The sequence below is a fragment of the Lampris incognitus genome, chromosome 11, assembly GCF_029633865.1.
Source record: "Lampris incognitus isolate fLamInc1 chromosome 11, fLamInc1.hap2, whole genome shotgun sequence".
Taxonomy (NCBI): domain Eukaryota; kingdom Metazoa; phylum Chordata; class Actinopteri; order Lampriformes; family Lampridae; genus Lampris; species Lampris incognitus.
Genome location: NC_079221.1, coordinates 28,390,792 through 28,415,554, shown reverse-complemented (window position 1 = coordinate 28,415,554; position 24,763 = coordinate 28,390,792). Strand labels below are relative to the sequence as shown.

Sequence of the window (24,763 nt, the reverse complement as noted above, 5' to 3'; positions counted from 1 at the left end):
TTTCTTTTTCTTTTAATGGCTAGTAGAGCTGGCGTTGGATCGACACGGCCCCTGCCTGGAGCTGTGCCCGGGTAGGAAACGCCGAGGGCAGTCTGGCAGGAAGCGGAAGCGGAGCAGGCTAAGCTAACTGCTAGCCCATGCAGACTGGCAGTTGCGACAGTCATCCTAGCTGGAGTTTGTTCTCTGGACAGAGGAGGTTTTTTGGACTGCGTTGCGCTGAGCGGACCGTGTTGTTATCTGATTGTGTTTTTGTTGCTTTGTACTCTGTTTTTGTATGTTTTTGGTGGCGTCGTTGTTGGGAAATTTTGGATTTTTTGGAAAATGTATTGATTGATTTTTTTGCATTGCTGTCGGCTGGTAGAAACGAAATTTCGTTTCTTTGTGTATGCAAGTGCATGTAAGAAATTACTAAATAAATTGTTCCTGATTCCTCTTTGTGTAAAAGTCAGTAGTCCCGTGCATGAAGCGGGTCGGTCCGTGAGAGACTCTCGCTGTTAACTAGAGTGAATAGAAACCTGCCGTCAGTAGATTTGACCGCGGCGGCCCTGAGTAACCCTCTGCCCCCGTTTGCTCTGTGGATTCGACAGCCCTGTTGCGCAACTCAAGAGGGAGGGAAATGACACGGAGCCGCGGTGTTCTGCGTCATAACGCATCTAGGAATCTCGTCTTCCACACCGTTATTAATAGACTTACGTACACTTTTCTGCAGGTAGGCTGTCTTGTTAATACCATGTGGACAGTATCTGTAGCCAGGAGGCTGTTGAGATTTAACCCGCGTTTATCCAACGGACGCGCCGCCACCGCCGCGCCCGGGGACTTTACGTGCAACATGGTCGGAAGCAAAGTTCTCTTCAGCAGCTGTGCTCGACCTTTAAGGTATGAAGCCATGTAAGCCAGTGTTGCAATAATGACTTGATAACACCTGTTTGTGCGGCTAATAGATATCGTGTCGGAGGACAGTATCGGGCCCTATTAGGACGCAGTAACGCTGCAGTGTACGCCTGTTCTCCTTGTATTTATCCATTTCCTTCAGTTTGATTTCAGAGGCACGCTTGATAAACATTTCTGTATGCCGGGTTTTGATAATTTCAATTACAGTCCCCGGGCAGTACAAATACAGAGAACTCACGTCAGTCACAAGAGATACAAACAAAAAGACACCAGTGTTGCACACTAGATTAAACAGCACCCGTTGGGCTGTTGAAGTGATGTACACAGCCTAGACTCGCGCTTCACGTGCAGGGTTCACTCATTAGTTTCAATGGAGCTGGACAGCGGTGTCACATAACGAGGTGCGCCCACATCTCTCCTGCTGTCTTCTGATGAAACGGGCTGAAGTAGCCCAGGCAGGCTAGAAGAAGTTCACGGATATCCCCATTTTAATGGCATTTTGTCGCAGTTACAAGGACAAGCTGTGGGAGAAACCTTTCCGGAATCTGAATTGACAAGTTTGCGATCTAAATTAAAGGCTCATAAAGTCCAATTGAGTGTTCGTTCTTATTTTTACCGTATTACCTGGATGACTGAAATGAATCTACACAGACATAATCATACGACCAGTGATCACTGTACAGTCTGGGATTGATTGTTTTACATTTATAAAGTAGCCTGTAATAGTTTTGCATTCATAAAGTGGCCTATCTGCTAACAGTACGAATGTTTAATTAGCTTTCCCTAGCCACTTCTTTTAAAGTAAAAGCTGGATCTCTCAGATTGGGCCCTGTCCGGTGTGACTTCCGGTGGTCTTTTCTTTATGGACTTGTCACTGCAATTATTTACAGTGGTAAACAGTGTGACAGCCAAGTCTTTCAGGACCAAGGCTGACATTTTTACATTTGAACCGGCCAAAACCGAGGGGCATTAGTGGTGGTGGTGGTGGTGGTGGTGTGTGTGTGTGTGTGTGTGTGTGTGTGTGTGTGTGTGTGTGTGTGTGTGTGTGTGTGTGTGTGTGTGTGTGTGTGTGTGTGTGTGTGTGCTTTTGTCTGTGCATGAAGTAAAAAGAAGAAGAAGAAAAAAAACAATCCTTTTGACTATCCCATTTCATTAGCCAGCTCACAGATCAAGGCTGACATTGAGACTGGTTTCACACTAATCTCTCAAGGTGATGGTTGGTGTGAGTCTCCCAGGGTCTTATCTTATTGGACGTAATATCAGAGCAAAGGTCACTGTCACGTTCAGATTAAGCAACTCTAGAGTTGGGGGGGGTCACAGAACTCCACTTTGTTGCCTTATTATCAAATGTCTAACCAGGCCAAGAACACAGCATGAAGAGGAACTCAAAAAATGCAAATAAAAACATGCAACAATGCAGAAAGGCAAACTACAATAAAAGTCACACAGATAAGAGAACAAAGTAGATCTGACAGCATTAATAATACGTAATAAAATTAAAAGGATTGCAGTAATTAAAAAGATTTTTTTTTAAATTCATTTACACATATTCTGTGAGACCGACCAGAGACCACAGAACAATATGAGAATATGTGACATATTTTCATTAATTTGTCCTATTTTTTTGCACATAAGATTTATTTTTGAGGTTTATATTGTATCATGTGTTGAATATACAGCATAAATAAAAGATTTGTTGCAATATACTAAATTTCTATTAAAGCGGTGTCATTGATCCATTTAGAAATCACCATTTTGACAACGTGAAACGTTGCCTCACCAATTCAGTGGTTATGCTTTCAAATGGCCACACGGGGGCAGAAAAGTACCACTAATATTTGTATACTGGCTGCCTCGTTCCTCGTGTTGCATGCGATACATTATTGACCATTACAGAAAAGGTATAATTTTGTCTGAGCCCATTTGCCATTAAACGTGTCAAACTAACAATTATCAATAGATATTCTCACCTGGATACCTATCACCTTGGCCATTTAACATTTATATCAAAACAATGACGAATAGATATTACATTTCATTTGTGCACGAACGTGGCATTCTTTGCCATCGATTTAATGAGGGTTTGGAGTCAGCAGAGGTTTGTCTTGTTTGACAGACATGTTGGCAAGTTACTTGGAAAGTGTTGCGAGATAAGTGACCAGTTGCTTCACTACACTGAGGCAAATGTAGCAAACGAAGCTACAGCAACATGGCGAAAGTAGCACACTAAACCCAAGTTGTCATTTTTTTATTACACTGAACCAACCTCATTTCAAGTCAATGCAATATCAGTGATCAATAAAACTGCCTGACAAACATGTTCAGTTCAGTTCAATTGTTTATTAAACAATAAGCTGTGCGAACGAACGGGGGGGGGGACAACATATGTGCCACATAATAACAAAAAGCAGGTGTCGAGTGTGTTTGTTCATCTATGTGTGCGCGCGCCTGTGTTTGCATGGGTATGCTTAATTTACGGTTGGGCACATTTGCAGGACAAACTGTCAGTCAACTCAAAACTCAACTCAACCCAAACCACAGTAGCAAAAGAGTAAAGACGTGAACCAAACAGTAACGACATGGCACAAAAAAAGTCCCCTAAATAACATTTGGCGCGTGTGTGTGTGTGTGTAGGGGGGGGGGGCGTATTCCCCTGAACCAGACAAGGCGCAGCATCACGTGACGTCACCCATCATACGGAAGCGCTTGTGCCGGGCTGTACATGGCGTCGCTCGCTGGTCCTCGGCAGCTCTATTTCAGACCGCAGCAGAAAGCTCCGCTGTTAGAAATGTTTGGGAACATGTAGGTTGTGTGGACGCTGTCGCACTACTTGATCAGTAAAAGACCCTCGCTACTGAAATGCTGTTTGATTTAGAAAACAGCAACGCTACCGAGAAATGTAACGTCGTCACTGCCCAACACTGCACGTCAACATTGCGAACTGTTTCTTCACAAGGCTTTCCATCTGCAGCAGCATGTTTGTTGTGTTTACAGCTCACAATACACTATGTGTTTTCTCAAGGTGCTGGTTTGACATTGTTGATAATGGAATCTCAGCTTGGTTTGGCAACCTATCAAGTTAAATTAAAATGACATAAACAGGCTGGTCCACACGGCAATGAACGTGATGGGGGTGAGGGAGCATCCTTACCTCCCTCCAAATGCTCTCTGAGAAGACAATAACTAAACAGGCTAGGAAAATGATGGCTGACCCCTCTCATGTCCTGTACTCAGAATACGAACCGCTCCCATCAGGCAGACACTACAGGGTTCCAATTGAATACAGGAAAAGATACCGGGTATAAAAACTCTCCATCCCTCTATCAGTGAATCTCCTAAACTCAGGACATAAGCAGGGTATGAAATGAAAGGCTGTGTTGCACATATTTGAATGCACTTTATGTCTGCACTCGTCTGTGCTATGCACTTTGTCTGTTACTGCACTATAATGTATGCATTTTTATGTGGCAGCCTTTATGTCCCAGACAGATTACCCTCAGGAAAATAAAGCACAATCTTGAATGTGATGAATACTCATGCTGACCGTTGAAGATGCGTCACAACAACGTGTTTGCACTTTGGTGGAAAACATCATTACCCTATGCTCATCGTTTCTCCAAAATGAACCAAATCCACCGTCGAGATTGTGTCAGCCCAGGTTATGTTCAACCAAGAGATAATTTGTTTTAATTTTTTGCAACCGGTCACTCCACACCCCCCCCCCCCCAAAAAAGGTTGACTTCAATTTAGGAGAAAAATGCAAATATTCGTTTTACATGTTTTACCTTGAGTATCATCGAGTTGTTTGACAAGTACTTGGTCAAACGTGTGGCTGTCGTTTAAGCTTATGTTTGTAAAGCCACAAAAACATTGCTTTTCTCTTCTTTTTTCCTCGAATTTAACCGCACAGGCCAGCTTGTGTGAAAGGCCTTAACCACCACTCTCTGAAGGACACAACTTTCAGCGTTTGTGTTTGTTGTATTTCAGCTGCTGGATCATGTTTGACACTCGGGTTGGATGGAAGTCATTGCAGCCTGTTACATTTCAAAATCGCCTACTTGGTTGTCACTCAGCAATAAACCCGTTTCTCTCGGCTTACGGGGAACACGTTATGCAGAAAGGCTATAAAGGTTTGACTTTCGTCACCGTATATTATGCAGACACGGTTTGTCTTGCGAGTTGTGCTCTGTGTTCTCATGACAACGAAAGCAACAATAGTTAGGTTTGGATAGCCTTCACATTGTTTGGCTTCATCTTTTCACCACAGTTGTAAGACCTGTGCAGTGTAGCTGGAGGGACAAGAGCCATCCATGCTGGCTGACGGCAACTGAAATATTATTTACATGGGATCGGCCTAATGTACTCCTGGCTAGGCTAGTAAAATAAAAAATAAATGTTATTAATCTTCTGTTTATAAGGACGCTTATTACCGTGACTGCAATAATTCTTTTTGCAAATTGATGAGCTTTGCTATTGTTAGGGACATTGATAATGTTCTTGTAACTCCAGAATCAGAATCATGTTTATTGTTCATGTAGGTTTACACTACATGGAATTTGACTCCGGTTTCATGTCTGTCTCAATGTACTTAACATAGAATAACAACACTACAACACAACAATCTTCAGCTATATACACAAAGATTTACTTATACAGGCATAATAAGAGGTGATATGGTGCAATGGTGCAGATACGATATCGTGAAGCAAATGAATGTGATAAAATAATGGAAGTTGTACCCAGGTTTAGAATTGCTTTTTTTCCTGTTGCATCCACAGTACACAGGGCCAGTAGGGCCAGGGATAAGGGTTTCATTGGATAGTTTAATTTGTAGAGTATGGCACTAGCATTGTGGTTAAGAGCTGGACGCCAACACTGCCAGGGTTTTGACTTCTATTCTCACATCTATGGTCTCTCCTATTAAAACGCATGTAGCCTGGTGGTCTGTATCCAAGTATCCATAAAATGGTATGTCACTGTCTATTCATTTACTCTTTTTCTCCTCACTATCATATGTAATGACACTTTATTATGAAAGTTCAGCAGGACCTTATGTCTCCCTGATTGAATACTTGGATTTTTTTTTTTAATAATCCTTTTAAGAATATAAAAGTATTGACTTTTATAGGTAACGAGATCTTTTTCAAAGGGAAGTTTTGCCGCTCATAATGTGCACATCCAGAAAGTACTGATGGTTTATATTGTCTATTAAAACTTGAACCACTTTGGCTCATATTTACACTACAATACTCATATTTACAGAGAAAACGGTCTTTCGCTGTTCAGAGAGCTTGTCCCCCAAATACATGTACCAGCGAACATTGTGGGAGGATGCAACTCCCTACCCACGCTGCTGCAGCTGTAATGTTGACGATTTCATTTTTAAAGCACATTTTCCTCATACGCCCGCCCACTTTCTGGCTCTTGAAAAACAGTAGCATACAACTTGAATGAACAAAATATTGCTTACCCATGGCTCACTCCCGTTCATGTTATGGTTTATTTATTCAACAATAAAATTCATGGAAACACAGGGACTCAGTTCCTGCAGGCATGCCAGGACAGTTTGTACATAAACAGTTCCTGAAGGCTCTGAGCAGCTCCGGCTACTTGCTACTCTGGCTTGCCATAGCTTTCTTTATGGCCACCGCAACAGCAGCCTCCACCTCTGTTGGATTCTGGTTCATACCAGTATGGCTAAATGCTAGATTCTCCCAAAACACCATCAGAGTCACCCAAAACGTTTTTAGTGGAGATACGCTGAGATTATGTTGCTGTCCGTGCTTTCCAGGAGACACGGCATCCGCTCTCCATTGATCAAAAATCCAAATTAAAAATTCTCAGAATTTTTTTCTCCGTCACAGTGACATTGGACAGTAGAAGTAAGTTAGGTTTCTATAGTTGGCAAGGGTAATACAGAAATTATTGGAAAATGTGCTGAATGTTACAGACAGGGAGACCCCATGATGAGTAAATGCAGTTATGGCTGATGGTGTAGGGTTCCTTCTTTAAATGCTGTTTTAATGCTGAGTATCCTACTAAGTCAAAGTTCCTAGTAGGTGCGAACATCTTTGGCTGTCAGTTATGTCGAATTTTAAACATTTTTCTTTATTTTCTGCTCCGATCCCTCTCTTCCTACGCCCGCTGCTCCTCCCTGATCCTCTTTAATCACTAGGTCTGAGGAGAGGGTGATGGTCCACTTTATCAGCTGCAATGGTGAGAAGATAACCACATCAGGGGCCACAGGAGACAGCCTGCTGGACGTAGTGGTGAATCAGAAACTAGATATCCCCGGTTTTGGTGAGACATCACATATATCATCTGAGTTTTTTTGTTTTTGTTTTTTAAGCAGGAAAGCAGTTAATTCACTTCCAATTCAGAAGGTAGATTTAGTTTTTGTCACGGCCTCAGCAGTGCCTCCTGTTGTTTCCCTTGTGTTTCTACGTGTTTCCCTTTCCCCGTGTTGTCTGTGTGTGTGTGTTTACGTGTTTAGCCATCCTTGTGCGGACCAAATGTCCACACAAGGATAGTAAAACCTGACAGCACGTACCTTGTGCAGACATTTTAGAGGTCCGCACAAGGAAAAGGGTCTATTTTAGGGTTAGGAGTTGGTTTTAGGGTTACGGTTAGAATTAGGGTTAGGTTAAAGGTTAGAGTTAGGCATGTAGTTTGCGTGGTTAAGGTTAGGGTTAAGGGCTAGGAAATGAATGTAGTCAATGAGGGGTCCACACAAGGATAGTGAAACACGACTGTGTGGGTGCGTGTGTGTACATGTGTGTGTATGGGGTCTGGCCCGTGGCTTCCTTCCCTGGCACTCTCTGGCTCCCTCCTGACTCGTGGCTCACTCACCTTACCCAGTCTGCACCCCTGCCTTCCATCAACTCATCAACTCAGCAGCACTCCGTTTTTCCATCCACTCATTGCCAGATTGTTGTTTCAACCAAGGTGTTACTCTCTTGGTCTCGGCCCGATCTGCAATTGTATATTCAGCATTATTCACGTTGTTTGCATAACCTCTATTTACCATGTCTCCTTGTGCTTCCAGGATCACTACTCTCTAGCCCCCTGCCTGCCTGCCTCACCTGCTCGCTTATCCTCAGCCTGCCGCATTCCCTCCCTCATCGGTCTGTCCTGCTCTTATCAGCTCTGCCACCCGCCATCGCCTCTTTACTTCCTGCCTTGCCTGCCATCCTCATTCCCCTTTATTTCTACAATAAACCCCTTTTACATTACTTAATTCTATTGTCTATGTCTGTGTTTGGGTCCATTGATCATAAGTTTGTGAAGATGAAAATGAAGTTTACTAAAAGGTTTTTATGGTGGTCTCCATTGTAGGAGTCACTTGAACTCGCAATGCATTTATCCTTCATCTATTCTGGCTTAGTAAAGGGGGGCTTCTAACAAAGGTAAGCTTCTGCCATTGTAGAGGGCCCTCCCTTTATCCAATGTCAATACTGCATTATTATTTCTCAAGTAAAATGTTTGACTGACCTTACCAGATTAATTTGGACCCAATTTCTACAATAAACCCATTTTACATTACTTAATCCATTGTCTGTGGCTGCATTTGGGTCCACAGCTACTGATCATAACTATCAGCCTCACAATGATGAAGGACCCACAAGGCAGACTGACACAGGTAGTAAAAGTTCCAAAAAGGTTTCACCAGGCAAAAGGTTCAGTACACAGGATTCAAGCAGAGGTATCAAAAACAGCAGGCAAAAGGCAGAGTCACAAAAAACAAGCAATGGTCAAAACATTCACTGGGAAGACAAGAAAATAATGCTGGAATGGTCACACAGGGGTAAAGACGAACTGGCAACACAAGGGAGCAAACTATCACTTAAATACACAAATAGAGGAGACAATGACACAAGTGGAACACATTAGGGCGGGATTATAACAGGTGTCTGAAATTCAGATTTGACCAGAGATGTAAAGCGCTTTGAGTGGCGGTTGCAGCTAGAAAAGCGCTTTATAAAATGAAACTTGATTGATTGACCGTAATCACACAGGAGGGAAACTTGACAGGAAGAGACATCTAGGATCTGGAGCAGGTCATGACAATATCCCCCTCCCCTTTTACAGCCGGCACCTGACAGCCCAGGATTGTCAGGATGCTGTCGTTGGACATTCCTGATTAGGTTGGGGTCCATAATGAACCTGGCGGGGACCCAAGACCTCTCCTCTGCACTGTAGCCCTCCCAGTCCACCAGGTACTGAAAGCCAAACCCCTCGATGACGCACAGTCAGGAGCTTCCTAACCGTGTACACTGGGTCACCATCCACGAGCTGGGGGGGTTGTCTAGAGGCAGGGACCAAAGCGCTTTCCTGGACTGGCTGACAGGAAACGTGGGGTGAACTCTCATGGACCTGGGTAACTTGAGCCTTACAGCAACAGGATTAACCACCTTGGACACAGGAAATGGACCAATGAACTGGGGAGCCAACTTACAGCACTCAGTGCGCAGAGGGAGGTTTCAGGTCGAGAGCCAGACCTTCTAGCCGCTCTGGTAGAACGGGGCCGGGGTCCAATGCCGGTCAGCAGCGTTCTTATATACCGCTAAGCTCTTGAGCAAGATCCGACGAGCCCTGGTCCATGTCCGCCAACAGCGATGCACCAGGGTCAACGCAGAGGGGATGCTGACCTCCTTTTCCAGGGGTGGAAACAGTGGAAGTTGGTAACCATAGGCACACTGGAAGGGGGACAGGCCAGAGGAGGAACAAGCTCACCTGGCGTATGTGCCAGGTGAGCAATTCTCATAGGAATTAACAGGCGCCATTTTTAGATCCAGTTCTACGATAACACATCCATTGAATGTACGAACACGGAGTCTGGCATGTGGGATAAATAAAAGCTTTGGCGTGAATTTGGAAAAAGTCTCGATCCATTCATTTTAAAACAATAAACAAAACAGTTTTGTTTGTTGTTTTTTCGCGGTCTCGGGACCGTGTAAATAATTGCGATGGAAGCTTTATTTAGCTTTTGCCGGTTTTAATGAATCACCGTCAGGCAACATAGTACATACACTCTTTGTAGAATGACTCGCATGGAGGCAGTGTTAGCGTCTAGGGTTAACATTTAATAATCATTGCAGGGGAACTCAGGTACAGTGTACAGGCATGTAGCTGTGTGTATAATGCCACCACTAGGCTGCGTGATCACGTGACTACTCTGTAAGTACGCAATGCAGGTCAGTACAAACATAACGCTACAAGGATATCTACATCCTCTTTCTTAAGTTCAGAGCTGTAATTATGTTTTCAAAATGTTCACTGTGTTTCAAAGTAGTAGTAAAGCAGTACTGGCTATCTTGTGCTGGTCTTACACAAACTATGCCTGAGATGTAACTCTGCAAAGGAAGCAAATCTGTGTTAATGTAACATTAAACATTTCAACAACATTTAAACAACAAGAGAAGTATACTTATGACGGTAGGTAGAATTTACCATTTAACATTTCAACCAACAAGGCAAGTCAGTTCTTGTGTCCATGCACTCTTAATTCAGTGTATTTTGGGTTGGGCTTTGAAATCCCCCCAGATCTTGTGATGTAGGGGATTGAGATTGTCCAGGTGGCTCCACAACTGGTGGTGGCTCTTCAGTGGTCGCTTGAGTGCCATGGTCTGGCTCTCTAGTGAGTACTGATGGAATGCGTTCCACTTGAGTGCCATCCTTGTCTTGCTCTTTGGTCGAGGATATGTTGAGGGTCGGATACTGGCAGAATGTGCTGTCGGTTTCTCCTGTATTCCTTTCCTTCCGATTCAACGATGTAAGATCTAGGTTCGTTGCACTTCCTTTTGATCACTCCAATCTTGTCATGTCCCTTTGTAGTCTGAAGATGGACCATTTGGGACGGTTCCAGTGCAGGCAGTGGTCTGCTTGACTTGTCATAGTGCGCTTTCTGCATTCCCCGTTTCTTTGACAGCTGAGCCTGGACTGTTACAGTGTCCTTTGATGATGGCACCAACAGCTGCTGGCTGGCAGGTAGGGTGGTGCACATTCCGAATGTTCAGCAGATTCAGTAGATCTGTCCCATCTCTCTTTGAAGTTTCAAGCAGCCTCTTTGCGCTTCGAACTGCCCGTTCTGCCAGGCCGTTTGCTTGTGGGTATTCAGGACTGCTGGTGGCATGGTGGAAAACCCAGGTTGTGGCAAACTCACGAAAAGTCTGACTGGAGAACTGGGTGCCATTGTCTGAAAAGACAGTGTCAGGGACGCCATGGACTGACAAGGGCCGCTTTAGCTTGTTGACCACACTTTATGAAGAGAGGTTTTTAAGTGGATCGATTTCAAACCACCCTGAGTACGAGTCGACCAAGACCAGGAAGTGGTGACTGTTCCACTCGAAGATGTCTGTGGCGACGGTGGACCAGGGTAGTTCTGGGATTGGGGTGGGTTGCAGTGGCTCTTTCTGTTGATGTCCTTTTAGACTGTTGCACACACTGCAGGCTTGGACCATGTTCTCAACATCCTTTGCCATGGATGGCCAGAATGCAACATCATGTGCTCTGCGTTTCATTGCTTCGGCCCCAGGATGTCCTTTGTGTAGAATGGTCAGGTACTCAGACTGTAGTGTTTGGGGAATGACCACTCTTGTTCCTTTCATTACAAGGTCATTGTCGATGGTGAGCTCATCCCGGAATGCAAAGAATGGTCTTACAGCGGCTGCAGTACTGCTTGCTCGGTCGGGCCATCCTTGCTTTATAGTGTGGCAGAGAGCTTGCATTGAAGAGTCGGCAGCTGTGTGTTCTCGCAGCTCCTTCAGGCGATTTGATGAGATGGGCTGGACTGCCATCACTTTGAAGTCGTTCTGTTCAGTTTGATGCTGTGATGTGCTCTTCCTTGGTGCACGAGACAGCGTGTCAGCCAAGTACATGAACTTCCCTTTCTTGTAGACAAGCGTCAAGTTGAACTTGTGCAGCTTCAGCATCATGCGTTGCAGACGCCCTGGTGCGGTGTGGATTGGTTTGTTCAGGATTGCGATGAGGGGCTGATGGTCGGTTTCGACTGTGATTGGCTTGCCGTAGACATAGTCATAGAATTTGAAACATGCAAACACCACCGCCAGCAGCTCCTTTTCTATCTGTGCATATCTTGTCTCAGTCTCCATCAAGATGCGCAAGGCATATGCTATGGGTTCGCCTCCCTGTAGGCAAGCTGCACCAAGGCCATACTGGGATGTATCACAGGTGAGTGTGACAGGCTTTCTCACGTCATAGTATTTCAGCACCGGAGGGCTTGATATGTAGGCCTTCAGTCTGTTGAATGCATCTTCATGTTCCTTTTCCCAACACCAGGCTATGTCAGGTTGCAGCAGCTGGCGGAGTGGTGCAGACAGTTCGCTGGAGTTAGGGACGAACTTTCCAAGGTATGTTGTCATTCCTAAGAATCTCTGAAGAGCAGCCTTGTCTTCAGGTGGGGGTATCTCAGCAGCTGCTTTTATCTTCGCAGGGTCAGCTTTGAGTCCCTGGTCTGTGAAGACGTGTCCCACGTAGCTCACCTGTTTGAGTCTGAACCTGATTTCACCGGATTCAGTCTGAGCTTCACTTTCCGAGCCCTGTCCAGGACCTTTTTGAGGCTGGCATCATGTTCCTCTACTCCGTTGCCGCCCACGATGATGTCATCAACGATGATCGCACATGGATAGCCTGCGAAGACCTGCTCCATCGCTCGTTGGAAGACCTCTGATGCTGAACTGATTCCAAAGGGCATTCTCAGGAATCTGAACCTCCCCAGGGGTGTGGCAAATGTTGTTCGGATGGAGGATTCTGTGTCTAGTTTGATTTGACAGAATGAACTTTTTGCATCCAGCACCGAAAACACAGTGGTGTCAGACATTTGTGTAGCCACCTCTTCGACCATGCGCATAGGATGGTGAGGGCACATTAAAGCTTCATTCAAGTCACGCGGATCGATGCATATGTGAATGTTGACAGTGTCCTTCTTGTGTGTGACAACCATTACAGAAACACATTCTGTGGGCTCTGTCATTGGTGTGATTACTCCCAATGTCACCATCCGATCCAGCTCTTTTTTTACTTTGTCCTTCATCGCTACGGGGATGTGCCTTGGTGGCCTCACGACAGGTGTGACATTTGGATCGACTTTCATTGTGTATGTTACTGGTAGTGAGCCAATCTCGTCGTTGAACAGGTCAGCATATGCAGAGAATATTTTGTGTGAAAATGTTGAATCCTCGCTGACGTCAACTTGATGTACGCCATTGTTTAGAGTGATTAAGTCCATCTTGAGGCAGTCTGGTAGGCCAAGTAGTGGTTGGACATTGTTTTTCACCATATGGAACTGCAGTGTGTGTGTCTGCGTCCTCATTTGACAGTTTAGCAGAGCAGTGCCTTCTGTGTGGATCACGGTTCCGCCATATGCGACTAGTTTGGCTGTGTCTTGTCGATTTTCTCTACCTGTTTCACGAAGTTGTAAGTGTCTGAGGAAATGACATTACACTTAGCCCCAGTGTCTACTTTTAGTTTCAATTATTTGCCATTCACTGTGATGGAACAATAGTTCTCCTTTTGTTCTTTATGTTCTCCAGGTTGATTGTGCTGATTTCTCTAGTGTCTAGTGATAGTCCATCTACATGAAATGAGCCATCGCTGCTGTCTAAGTCCTCTGCTGTGACCAGATGATTGACAGGTTTGTATGCACGGGCTTGTCTAGCGGACCTGCAGTACCTTTTGAAATGGTTATATTTGTTGCAGTTGTGGCACTGCTGCCCGTATGCCGGACACTCCCTTGGTGGGTGATTTCCACCGCAATTTCTGCAGTTGGTGATCCCTGTTGTTGAAGTTTGTTCACTCTGAGACGTTAATCTGACTCCCTTCTGCTTTTTTCTAAAGGCTTTTGGATATCGGACAGCATCCACTCTGACTGGGGCATGCATTGGAGTGGTCAGAGTTTTGCTGTGTTGCTCAGCTAGTTCACTTATTTGACACATACGAATAGCCTTAGCTAGAGTTAGCTCACTTTCCTTGAGTAGTGCTTTTCTGACACTATCACTGGTAATGCCACACACTAAACAGTCTCTGATCAGCTCCTCCTGGAGAACTCCAAAATTACAGCTTTTAGATTTGATCCTGAGTGTACTCACATATGCTTCCACTGTTTCCCCAGGTTTCTGGTTTCTGGCGTTGAAGGAATGCTTCTCCATGGTGATGTTTGTCTGAGGGTTGCAAATTTCCCAGAATTTTCTTTTCAAACATTCCGGGTCTTCTCGTGTCTCTGCGCACCTTATGACGACCCCATCTTCTGCGAGCACCGCTGGTAAATACGTGAATGAGCGTTCACGTTCAATCGCCTCTGCTCCTGCTAAATTTAGCAGTATGTATGCTTGCGTTTTGGGCTGGTTTGTCACTTTGCGCTGCGGCGATTAATATGTCATATTCCGACTCGAATATGCGCCAATTCTCTGCTACATTACCATCGAAGGTAAGAGGGTCTGGTCGCCGAAATCCGTCTGCCAATGTCGTCCTTCTAGCGAGCTTTTTCTTCTTTCGTCTTTGTGGAGTTCCTTACATGCAGAGGGAACGGCTACGTTAGTTAGCCAGTGCCGCTAAATAAACTCACTTTGCCGAACAAGGCGTCGGATCTAACTATGTACCTTTCGAGTCGGGAAAGTATCAGGTTTCACTTTTGACACCATGTAGAATGGCTCGCATGGAGGCAGTGTTAGCGTCTAGGCTTAACATTTAATAATCATTGCAGGGGAACTCGGGTACAGTGTACAGGCATGTAGCTGTGTGTATAATGCCACCACTAGGCTGCGTGATCACGTGACTACTCTGTAAGTACGGAATGCAGGTTAGTACAAACATAACGCTACAAGGTTATCTACACTCTTCCGGCTTGACCTTTAAGTGACGTCAGTTGGCTTACCTTTGCCTGCATAAGAGTCTCTTAAAAACTTGAGCGCTTTCCGTCCATTGTCCCCTGCTTCCTGCATAACCAGCGACAAGCTTTTATCATCCAGAAACTGATTTGGCGCTGTGTATGCCTCGGCAATTCTCTCCTCGTCTTCTGCCGGTTCAGTTTCCTCATCGTCGGTTGGCTCATTTAAAATGGTGTCCTTTAGCCCTTGCAGCCAAAGATGGCCCAAAAATTTCGTCTCCCACAGTTCATAATTCTTTTCACCTCCGTCAAAAACTAGCCGAGACTTCATGACGCCAACCTTGTTTCCCAAGTCGGCATATCCATTCACCCACTCGACGTTCCGCTTGACGCCCACACCCCCAATGGAATGCTCCTTGCTCTCAAGTTACTCACGTTACTGAGCCCCTGCACCTCATACTCTCCGGGATTCATCGTAAATCCACCCAGTTCCACACCAACTCCTCCCCTCACCCCCTTGGTCCTAAGCCAATTCTGGTTAAAACTACATCCCACATCGATTGGTCCACCAATTAAGTACAGTGCTGGAGCTCTCTGTCATTCATATTGCCTGAAATACGAATCCCTCGTCAACGAGGCCCAAAGGACTCAAACAGACCCATGAAATGGCCCTGATAACTGTCTTTTTGTGCCAGATTCTGTCCACTCACAGGTCCTTCAATGGGTTCGCACCTCCCAGTTCGCCTGTCATCCTGGTATCAGCCGAACCTTGTTCTTTAAAAATGGCATTTCTGGTGGCCCTCCATGGATGCTGACACCCGTGCCTTTGTGCTCACTTGCACTGTGTGTTCTCACAGTAAGTCATCTCACTAACCATCCACCGGCCTATTTGGTTCCCTTCCAGTCCCAAGTTGACCATGGAGCCACACTGGCCTCGACTTTGTAACCAGACTTCCACCATCTCTAGGTAACACCATTATACTCACCATTGTGGACAGATTTTCCAAAGCTGTACATTTCGTGCCCCTACCCAAACTTCCCACAGTCCCAGAAACTGACAATCTTGTGTTCCACAACATTGTCCAACTTTACGGAATCCCATCTGACATCGTCTCCAACCTCAATTCATATCTCAGGTAAGGCAGGCATTCTGTTAGGCTCTCAGAACATCTGTGAGTCTCTCATCAGGTTACCATTCTCAGACCAGTGGACAGACGGAGCGGGCCAACCATCTTCCCTGGATTGCCCAGTGGTGCCACAGGCATGTCAACCTTTGAATGCTCTCTGGGTTATTAGCCACCTCTGTTTCCTGCTCAGGAGGATAAAATTGCCACAGCCTTGGTCCAGGCCCACTATCACAAGGTGCAGAAGGATGCCCGCTCTGCTTCGCCGACCACAACCAGCGCATCACTGACTGTCACCGGACTCCAGCACCCAACTACCAGCCAGGTCAGAAAGTTTGGCTTTCCTCCAAAGACACCGTTACAGACCGAATACAGAAAATTAACACCCTGTTACATTGGACCTTATGAAATGGATTGGATCATCAATCCCTCTGCTGTTAAACTCAAGTTGCTCCCCTCCATGAAAATTCAACTCACCTTCCCTGTCTCCAAGTTGAAACTGGTTTCTATCAGTCCATTTTGCCCTCCAGCCATTCCCCTTCCTCCCACCCAGATCATGACCACCCGACCTACACTGTTCAGCGGCTGTTGGATGTATGCCACCAAGGCCATGGGTACCATTATCTGGTGGACTTAGAGAGTTACGGCCCAGAGGAATGGAGCTGGATATCTTGCCAGCTCATCTTGGATCCCTCCGTCATCCGGGACTTCTATAGAGACCACCCTGACAAGCCCAGTGGTTCGCCTGGAAGCTCTCGTTGACGTTGAGTACTGTCACGGCCCCAGCCGTGCCTCTAGTTGTTTCCCTTGTGTTACCATGTGTTTCCCTTTTCCTCGATGTCTCCTGTTTTCCCGTCTGTCTGTGCATGTGTGTGTGCATGTGTGTATGTGATGTGGACGTGGCTTCCTTCCCTGACACTTTCCGGCTCCCTCCTGATTCACGGCTTATTCGCCTTACTCTCCCATTCTGCACACTTGCCTTCCATCAAATCAGCAGTATATCTACCCCTGTTTTCCACCCACTCATTGCCAGGTCATTGTTTCAACCACTGTGGCAGTCTCTTGCTCTTGGCTGCTCTGCAATTGTATAATCAGTTATTTCTCGTCTTGTTTGCATTACCTGCGTTTACTCTGTCCTTGTGCTTCCAGGATCACTACTCTCGGCCTCCTGCCTGCCTGTCTGCCTGCCTGCCTGGCCTCTTGCTTATCCTCAGCCTGCCGCATTCACTCCCTTGTTGGTCCGTCCTGCTCAGCCCAGCTTTGCCATCTGCCATTATGCTCGGTCCAGCTCTGCCACCCGCCATCACCTCTCTACTTTCTGCCTTGCCTGCCATCCTCATTCCCCTTTATTTCTACAATAAACTACTTTTACATTACTTAATTCCATTGTCTGTGTTTGGGTCTAGTTCTACTGATTATAACAGTTTGTGATTGTGAAAATGAAGTTTACTAAAAAAAGGTGTGTATGGTGGTGTCCATTGTAGGAGTCACTCATGAACTCACAGTGCATTTATCCTTCATCTATTCTGGCTTAGTAAAGACCAAAGGGGGCTTCTAGCAATGGTCAGCTTCTACCATTGTAGAACCCCCCCCCCTTTATCCAACATCAATACTGCATTATTATTTGTCATGTAAAATGTTTGACTGAAATTACCTGATTCATTTTGACCTAATTCTGAATCTACTTTGCGTGACACATTCAAGCACGTCCTTGGATTACTGTCAAATCACTGACCGGCCCATCTGGAGAGAGCTTAGGACTCATGTGTTTTCTGGGTGATCTGTGCCACCGACTTATAGAGAAACCTGCCATGTTCATTGAATTGTACGTCACCACCACCATTTGATCAAAATAATACACACTAATAATACGACAACTGAGTACATACCAAATCCTCTGCATGTTCTACATCATTATGAAGCTCTTAGCGCAAGTTCAGTGAGGGAAAACCCTTTCTTTGGTTACCCCTACCTCTTTTCACAAGTTATCCATTAAGCAATCCCTTCGAGCGGTCACATGATCTCTTAATCAGCCAATGTTCCCTCACAGTCTATTAAACCAAATAAATGGTCCATGACTGCTGTCATTTCATGATCCACTTGCAGTGTCATAGGCTCGTCTAAATCCCCAGGGGTGTTATCCTTGGCCTAAATTTATAAAATTGAATGTTGTGATGGGTGAAACATAGAGCTATGGGCTATTGACCATAATGACTTTTTAAAAAAAATTAATCTAGATTAAGTTGTGCCTCCCCAGACTGCGCTAACAGCACACAGTGTGGTAACTATTCCAGAAGTCTGTTGTGCATCTATCCAGCATAAGCTTCATGGGTTTTCCAGTCATTTCCTTGTGGGGTCAATAGCAACAACAGTGCATTAAGACTGTCAAAATAGAACTTCTACACTGGTGAAATCTGTAAATAGTGTATGCTGTATCAAACATATACTGTAAACCTGAATACTGCATACTCTACCATATAGTATTCTACAGTATAATCATCCTGCATAAAATGACAAAGACCATTGCCCACTGGTGCTGCCTGAAAATGTCATGAGTATTGCTTGTCTGTATTAGGTCTTAAAGGCATGATATTGCAGTGCTTACCCAGAGTGGCACTTTAAAATTGTGCGCAATCAGTCCCATCGACATTTGGCACATGTAACCTACAGTCCAAGACCCTCCATTTTTACATGGCTTTATATGGCCCAGTCGCAACTTCAAAGCATAGGCAGGGAGAGGGAGAGAAATAGAGAGGGGAGGGAAGGGGAGGGGAGAAAGAAAGAGAGAGGAACAGGAAAAGGGTGAAGAAGGCAGAGAGGTGAAGAGGAGAGTAGAGGGAGAGGGGAAGAGGGGGGGAGAAAATAAAGATGAGATGTTAGATGAGGATGAAAGGAAATGCTGAAGATGACAAAAAGCAGAGATTTCAATATCAGAGAATTTGAGTGCGTGAGATAATTTAACACTCTCATTTTGGGTACTATCAAAGTCTTGTCCTTGTAAATTCCTCTATCTGCATCTCTCTCTCTCTCTCTCTCTCTCTCTCTCTCTCTCTCTCTCTCTCTCTCTCTCTCTCTCTCTCTCTCTCTCTCTCTCTGTCGCTCGGTCTCTCTTCCTCTCTCCCTTATTGTCCTGTAGCCCTGGCCTATTTTGGTTGTGGAGTGATAAAACCTTCTGCCCTGGGAATCCTCGAACATGGAGGAGAAAAACACCTTGTTTTGGTCTTGAATGCGTGCATGCACGTGCATGTGTGCGCTTGTATTTGTGTTTGTTGTGACATCATCGCATTGCAGGCTAGCATGTTTAATGTTTGTTTCATGTCCTAATTTTTACTTGTTAAATTTATCAGACAACTCACTTTATCTACATAGACTGTTACAGCTCTAATCCTGCCCTAACCAAGGTATTATTAGTATGTCTGGAGGTTCATCTTTGTTTTTGTTTTTGTTTTTTACCCATATAGCACATATCAGTACACAGAGTCCAAAATACTTCACAAATGCAGTAGGAAAAAAAATATATGAAAAATAAAACAAACATGCAAGCAAGCAAACAAGAGAGAGTCAGTACATCAATAAATGGCCAGAGCAAAAAGGTAAGTCTTAGCCGTTGTATTAAACATCCCAATGAAGTTACCATCCTGACCTCCTGTGGAAATAATTCCACAACCTGGGAACATGAATTGAAAATGCAGTCACCTCTGAGCATTTTACCCACTGGCTTCATTTTGGAGATTTTTGTACTATTATTGGCTATGATACCCCTGCTGAAACAGCGTTACAACAGCGTCTTAAGAGGCAACTGAACATGAGCATCAAACATGTTTCAACTAGTCCGATTAAAGCCAGTTATCTAAACCACATATTTGGGAGTGAAATCAAAAGTGCATGGTAAAAGTTAAAACCCAAAATGTGCATTATTATCAACAATGGTTCGTCACGTTCCTGAGCACCTGGTTCAATGTGCAGGAATAACCAGATAATACTTAGCATAGGTAGCAGTACTCATTGATAAACTACCCGGCCAGCACAACAGAGAAGTCATAGATAATGGGAAGTCATGTACACAAGGTTTTGTTGTTGTTGCCATTGTTGTTGGACAGGTTTAAGGCTTGTGTGTGTGTGGGTAATGTGTTGGTTCAACAAGTCAGTAATACTATATGATGGAGCTTGGCCATACGATGCCTTAAAGGTAACAAGGGCACAATTTAGATTTATCTGTAGACTTCACAGAAAGTTGAAGATGAACTGATTCAACTTTCTGTGATTTCCTTACCTGGATTATTGAGCGTGCATCAAGACATCTGTAGACTTGATTGGAAGCCAGTGAATGGGGGCCGAGACAGGAGTGATTATGAGAATGTTGAGCAACTTTGGCAAATCTTGGAGCTGAATTTTGTATGAAGCATAGCTGAGCAATGTACGCTTGACTCAGACATGCATGCATGGCGTGTGGGATTAAACAGATCATGGTTTTCTCAAGATCTCGAAAAGACAGAAAAGCAACCGTTCTGCTTATATGAGCCAGAGGTGATATCCAAAAACTGGCAAATTTCATCTGAACTACGATCAGAAACAATCACAAGAACCAGATAGACTACTATAGCGATAGAGAACTACTGAATATTTATTTATTAATTTATTGGACCGCCCCCCCTTTCTCCCCTATTGTATCCGGCCAATTACCCCACTCTACCGATCTGGAGGGTTGCAGACTACCACATTCCTCCTCCGATACATGTGGAGTCGCCAGCCGCTTCTTTTCACCTGACAGTGAGGAGTTTCGCCAGGGACACATAGACATGGGAGAATCACGCTATTCCCCCAGTTCCCCCTCCCCCCTCAAACAGGTGCCCCGACCAACCAGAGGAGGCGCTAGTGCAGCAACCAGGACACATGTCCACATCCGGCTTTCCACCCGCAGATACGGCCAGTTGTGTCGTTGTAACAAAGGGATTCGAACCGGCGATCGCCGTGTTGGTAGGCAACAGAATAGACCGTTATGCTACCCGGACGCCCATTTAATCTTTTATTGTCGCCCGTCATACCAGAGACAGTAGAAGGGTTATTTAAATTATTTGGAGAGTGTAGCTGTTAACAACCCTGCAACCAGAGTGAAATGGACCCCTGGAATTGTGGGACAGCCTCATCAGATTTCTCGTCTCTGTGTTTTGGCTTTGCGAAGCACTGTTTGAAAGAGAGAGAGACAGAGACAGAGAGAGAGAGAGACATAGAGAGAGACAGAGAGAGAGAGAGAGAGAGAGAGAGAGAGAGAGAGAGAGAGAGAGAGAGAGAGAGAGAGAGAGAGAGAGAGAGAGACATAGAGAGAGAGAGAGAGAGAGAGAGAGAGAGAGAGAGAGAGAGAGAGAGAAACATAGAGAGACAGAGACAGAGAGAGAGAGAGAGAGAGAGAGAGAGAGAGAGAGAGAGAGAGAGAGAGAGAGAGAGAGAGAGAGAGAGAGAGAATGAAAAACAAAATGGAAATAGAAGCAGCAATGGAAGTGGCCTGCAACTATTTCCCAAGAGGAAAATGATGCGCCATTCTGGTTAGGGTGACCAGACGTCCCGGTTTGTCCGGGATTGTCCCGGTTTCAAGCTGGGTGTCCCGAGTCCCGACTCCTCTAGCCTGTCTTTTTTTTGGTGGGAGGGGATAAAAATCCTTCAACGTATCATGTCCGGTGAGAGAGACAAGGTTGTGAGCGCGTACACGAATGTGCGGTACACTTTTTAGGGTCCCCGGTTTGGGATTTTGAAAATCTGGTCATCCTAATTCTGGTAAACGAAACAGATACCAAGAAAATGATCACAGAGTTCCTCCAAACTGTAGTACAAACGCGAATGAAGAAGTAAACACACTATTTTTTTGTTTAGAGTTGTATAGTTAATCCCATCCTAGTGTAAATATTTGAGCGAGCGGGCCAGACCGGCAGAGTCAGGTCTGATCTCTCAGCTCGCCAGTTTACATCGTCATGAGATTAGTGGTTAATGGTATGTAGACAGAGATGTCATGCGTGCATAAGAATGCATGCCTGTGCTCGCATATACACACACATGCGCACACACACACACACGCACGCACACACACTGTGTGCGTGCGTGCACAGGCATGCATGTACACACGCACTTGCGAATCAAGGGGGCTTTCATTCCGAAACGTGACATCCATCATTTAAAAAGGTGAAAAAAACTGAACCATCAATTTTTCCTGGAGTCATTGCTGCTAAAGCAAAGGACGACAGAAATACTCAAACGACGAAAAGGTTTTAGGTTGGGACAAATGAGTGCAACACAGTAAAGATTGGGTAACATATCATCAGTTAGAGCAACAAAAAAAAAAGACAACCAGTGTTTTAGAAGTCAACCCTTGATTTGGATCTAGTTTTATCTCACTTTTCACGTGCCAAGTTTGTGTCGGCACCTGATAAGGGATTAGACATAAATAAAATGAATCAACCAGCTGCGTACACAGGTAGAAAACTCACAAGTGCACACACACACTGCGGGGAGATATGTGGCGTGATGAAACAAGGGACGAGGCTGAGCAATATGTGCCCGTGTAAAAAATCATATCTGTTTTCAAGTCATTTAGATGACGCTTTTAACCAGAGCAGCTGTGTGTGTGTGTGTTTGTGTGTGTGTGTGTGTGTGTGTGTGTGTGTGTGTGTGTGTGTGGATTTGATAACTCTACTATTGCAACAACACATCAGCAGGGTAAAACTAAGATACCTCCCCCACCCCCTAAAACAGCACCAAAACTATCATCACACTACTTAGATGAGGGTATCTTGGCTGCTCAAGTTGTTAAAAGTCGGTATGTGTGATATTTTCCTTGCTACTTCCTGAAGCATAATGCAACAACAGTAGTTAATATCAGCAGGGGTTGCTAAATGGTACCAATTGAAAGAAAATAAACAACTGAATCCACTCCCCAGTTTTCTGCTTTAAATCAGAAAAAGAAAAAAATATATATAATGGGAGCTAGGTTGGCTGGCTTGTTTTTGTTGCCATTTGATGCCCTTCTCCCCCAAAATACTTGGCCGCTCTTTTGCAGTCCTCTGCAAATGATGTAGCAATCGCAGGGAAGGGTGTCTACCCAGGGCCTGTGAGCATGACAGATGGTTAACATGCGGTGTATCTGAGGGCGTGCCGGAGGCCCCGTGAGACAGACAGCTGGTTAAAGGCAGCATTATCGTACAATAATCAAACCTGTGAAAACAGGAGATGAGGTTATTTGCTGAGCGTGGACCGGAGGCTGAGGTGAGAACAAGTAGAAGCTGTGACCTCAAAAGGTTTATTTTCACCCCTTTACTATGGCCGTGTCTTTGTTTTTTGGCACTTCCCCCTGCTCTCGTGTGAACTTCTTCACCTCTGTGTTGTTTGTTTTATCTTCAGAATCAGAACCACGTTTATTGGCCATGTAAGTTTGCACACACATGGAATTTGACTCTGGTTTCGTGGCTCTCTCAGTGTACTTAACCTAGAATAACAACGCAACAATCTTCAGATATGAGCGTGCGGGTGGCTTGGCAGTCTACCAACCAACACTGGGATCGGCGGTTCGAATCCCCGTGTTACCTTCGGCTTGGTCAGGCACAATTGACCGTGTCTGCGGGTGGCAAGCCGGATATGGGTATGTGTCCTGGCTGCACAAGAGCCTCCTCTGGTGGGTCAGGACGCCTGTTCAGGGGGGAAGGGGAACTGGGGGGAATAGTGTGATCTTCCCACGCGCTGCGTCCTCCTGGCAAAACTTCTCACTGTCAGGTGAAAAGAAGCGGCTGGTGACTCCACGTGTATCGGAGGAGGCATGTGGTAGTCTGCAGCCTTCCCCGGATCGGTAGAGAGGGTGGAGCAGAGATCGGGACGGCTCGGAAGAGTAGGGTAATTGGCCAGATAAAATTAGGGAGAAAGGGGGGGGGCGCTAAAAAAAAAACTTCAAATATATACACAAATATTTACAGTGAGGTAAACTTTTTGCACTTTTGGAAGTACCACATAAGTATGATTATCATAATCTATCATTTTAACATTAATCCTAATCGAATGTTTCCTGCAGCCAGGCAATATAGTAACACAAGATGCAGCCGCTATAGAAGATTTCACTTGCAGCTCAGACAGCATTATGCCCTAGTTGGTTAGGGTTAGTTTTTACCACTTTATTAATCCCCGTGGGGAAATTCTTTCTCTGCATTTAACCCACCCTAGCTGTGTAGCTAGGAGCCGTGGGCAGCCACTGTGCAGTACCCGGGGACCAACTCCAGTTCGTCGTGCCATGCCTCAGCCAAGGGCGCAGACTGGAGTATTAACCCTAACATGCATGTCTTTTTGATGGTGGGGGAAACCAGAGCACCCGGAGGAAACCCTCCGCAGACACGGGGAGAACATGCAAACTCCACACAGAGGATGGCCTGGGATAACCCCCAAGGTTGGACAACCCTGGGTTTGAACCCAGGACCTTCTTACTGTGAGGTGAAAGCACTAACCACAGGGCTACCACGCCCCCTTCTTTTTTTTTCGTTTTCTTTTTTCAACTTGCTGGTTGAGAGAAATTAAGGAGTTTTGTCTTACAACATACTTTGTCAATTATTAATGTGGGGTTGATGCAAGATAGATGGAGAATAAATGTTTGAGAGATATCGACAATGGCTGCAGTTTATAGCATGATCACTAAAGAGGGACTTGCTTCATTATTAGGGTTCAAAAGGTCTGGTTGGTGATATTAAAAGCAGTTGGAAGGGGAACTAATGAGTCATCCTGACAGAGGGAGATCCACATGCTGTATGAAACGTTGCTCTGATGGATGTTATCCCAGCAATTTGACATGAACCTATTCAAGGAAAAGCCTACAAATCCTGGATGGATTACGTTCAAAATCTTTTTCTTTCCTTTTCAGATATTATGGAAAATTAGC

The 24,763-nt window shown here is 45.1% G+C and overlaps 1 protein-coding gene across 1 annotated transcript in view; it reads left to right on the top strand.

Moving 5' to 3' along the window:
- Positions 1–617: 617 nt before the first annotated feature.
- Positions 618–24,763, top strand: part of LOC130121155 (adrenodoxin-like) — a 42,030-nt gene continuing 17,884 nt past the window's right edge. Inside the window, exons 1-2 of the mRNA XM_056290008.1 lie at positions 618–876; positions 7,067–7,191. Of these exons, the coding sequence (XP_056145983.1) occupies positions 731–876; positions 7,067–7,191 (271 nt within the window). The 5' untranslated portion in view covers positions 618–730. The remainder of the gene's footprint in view (positions 877–7,066; positions 7,192–24,763) is intronic.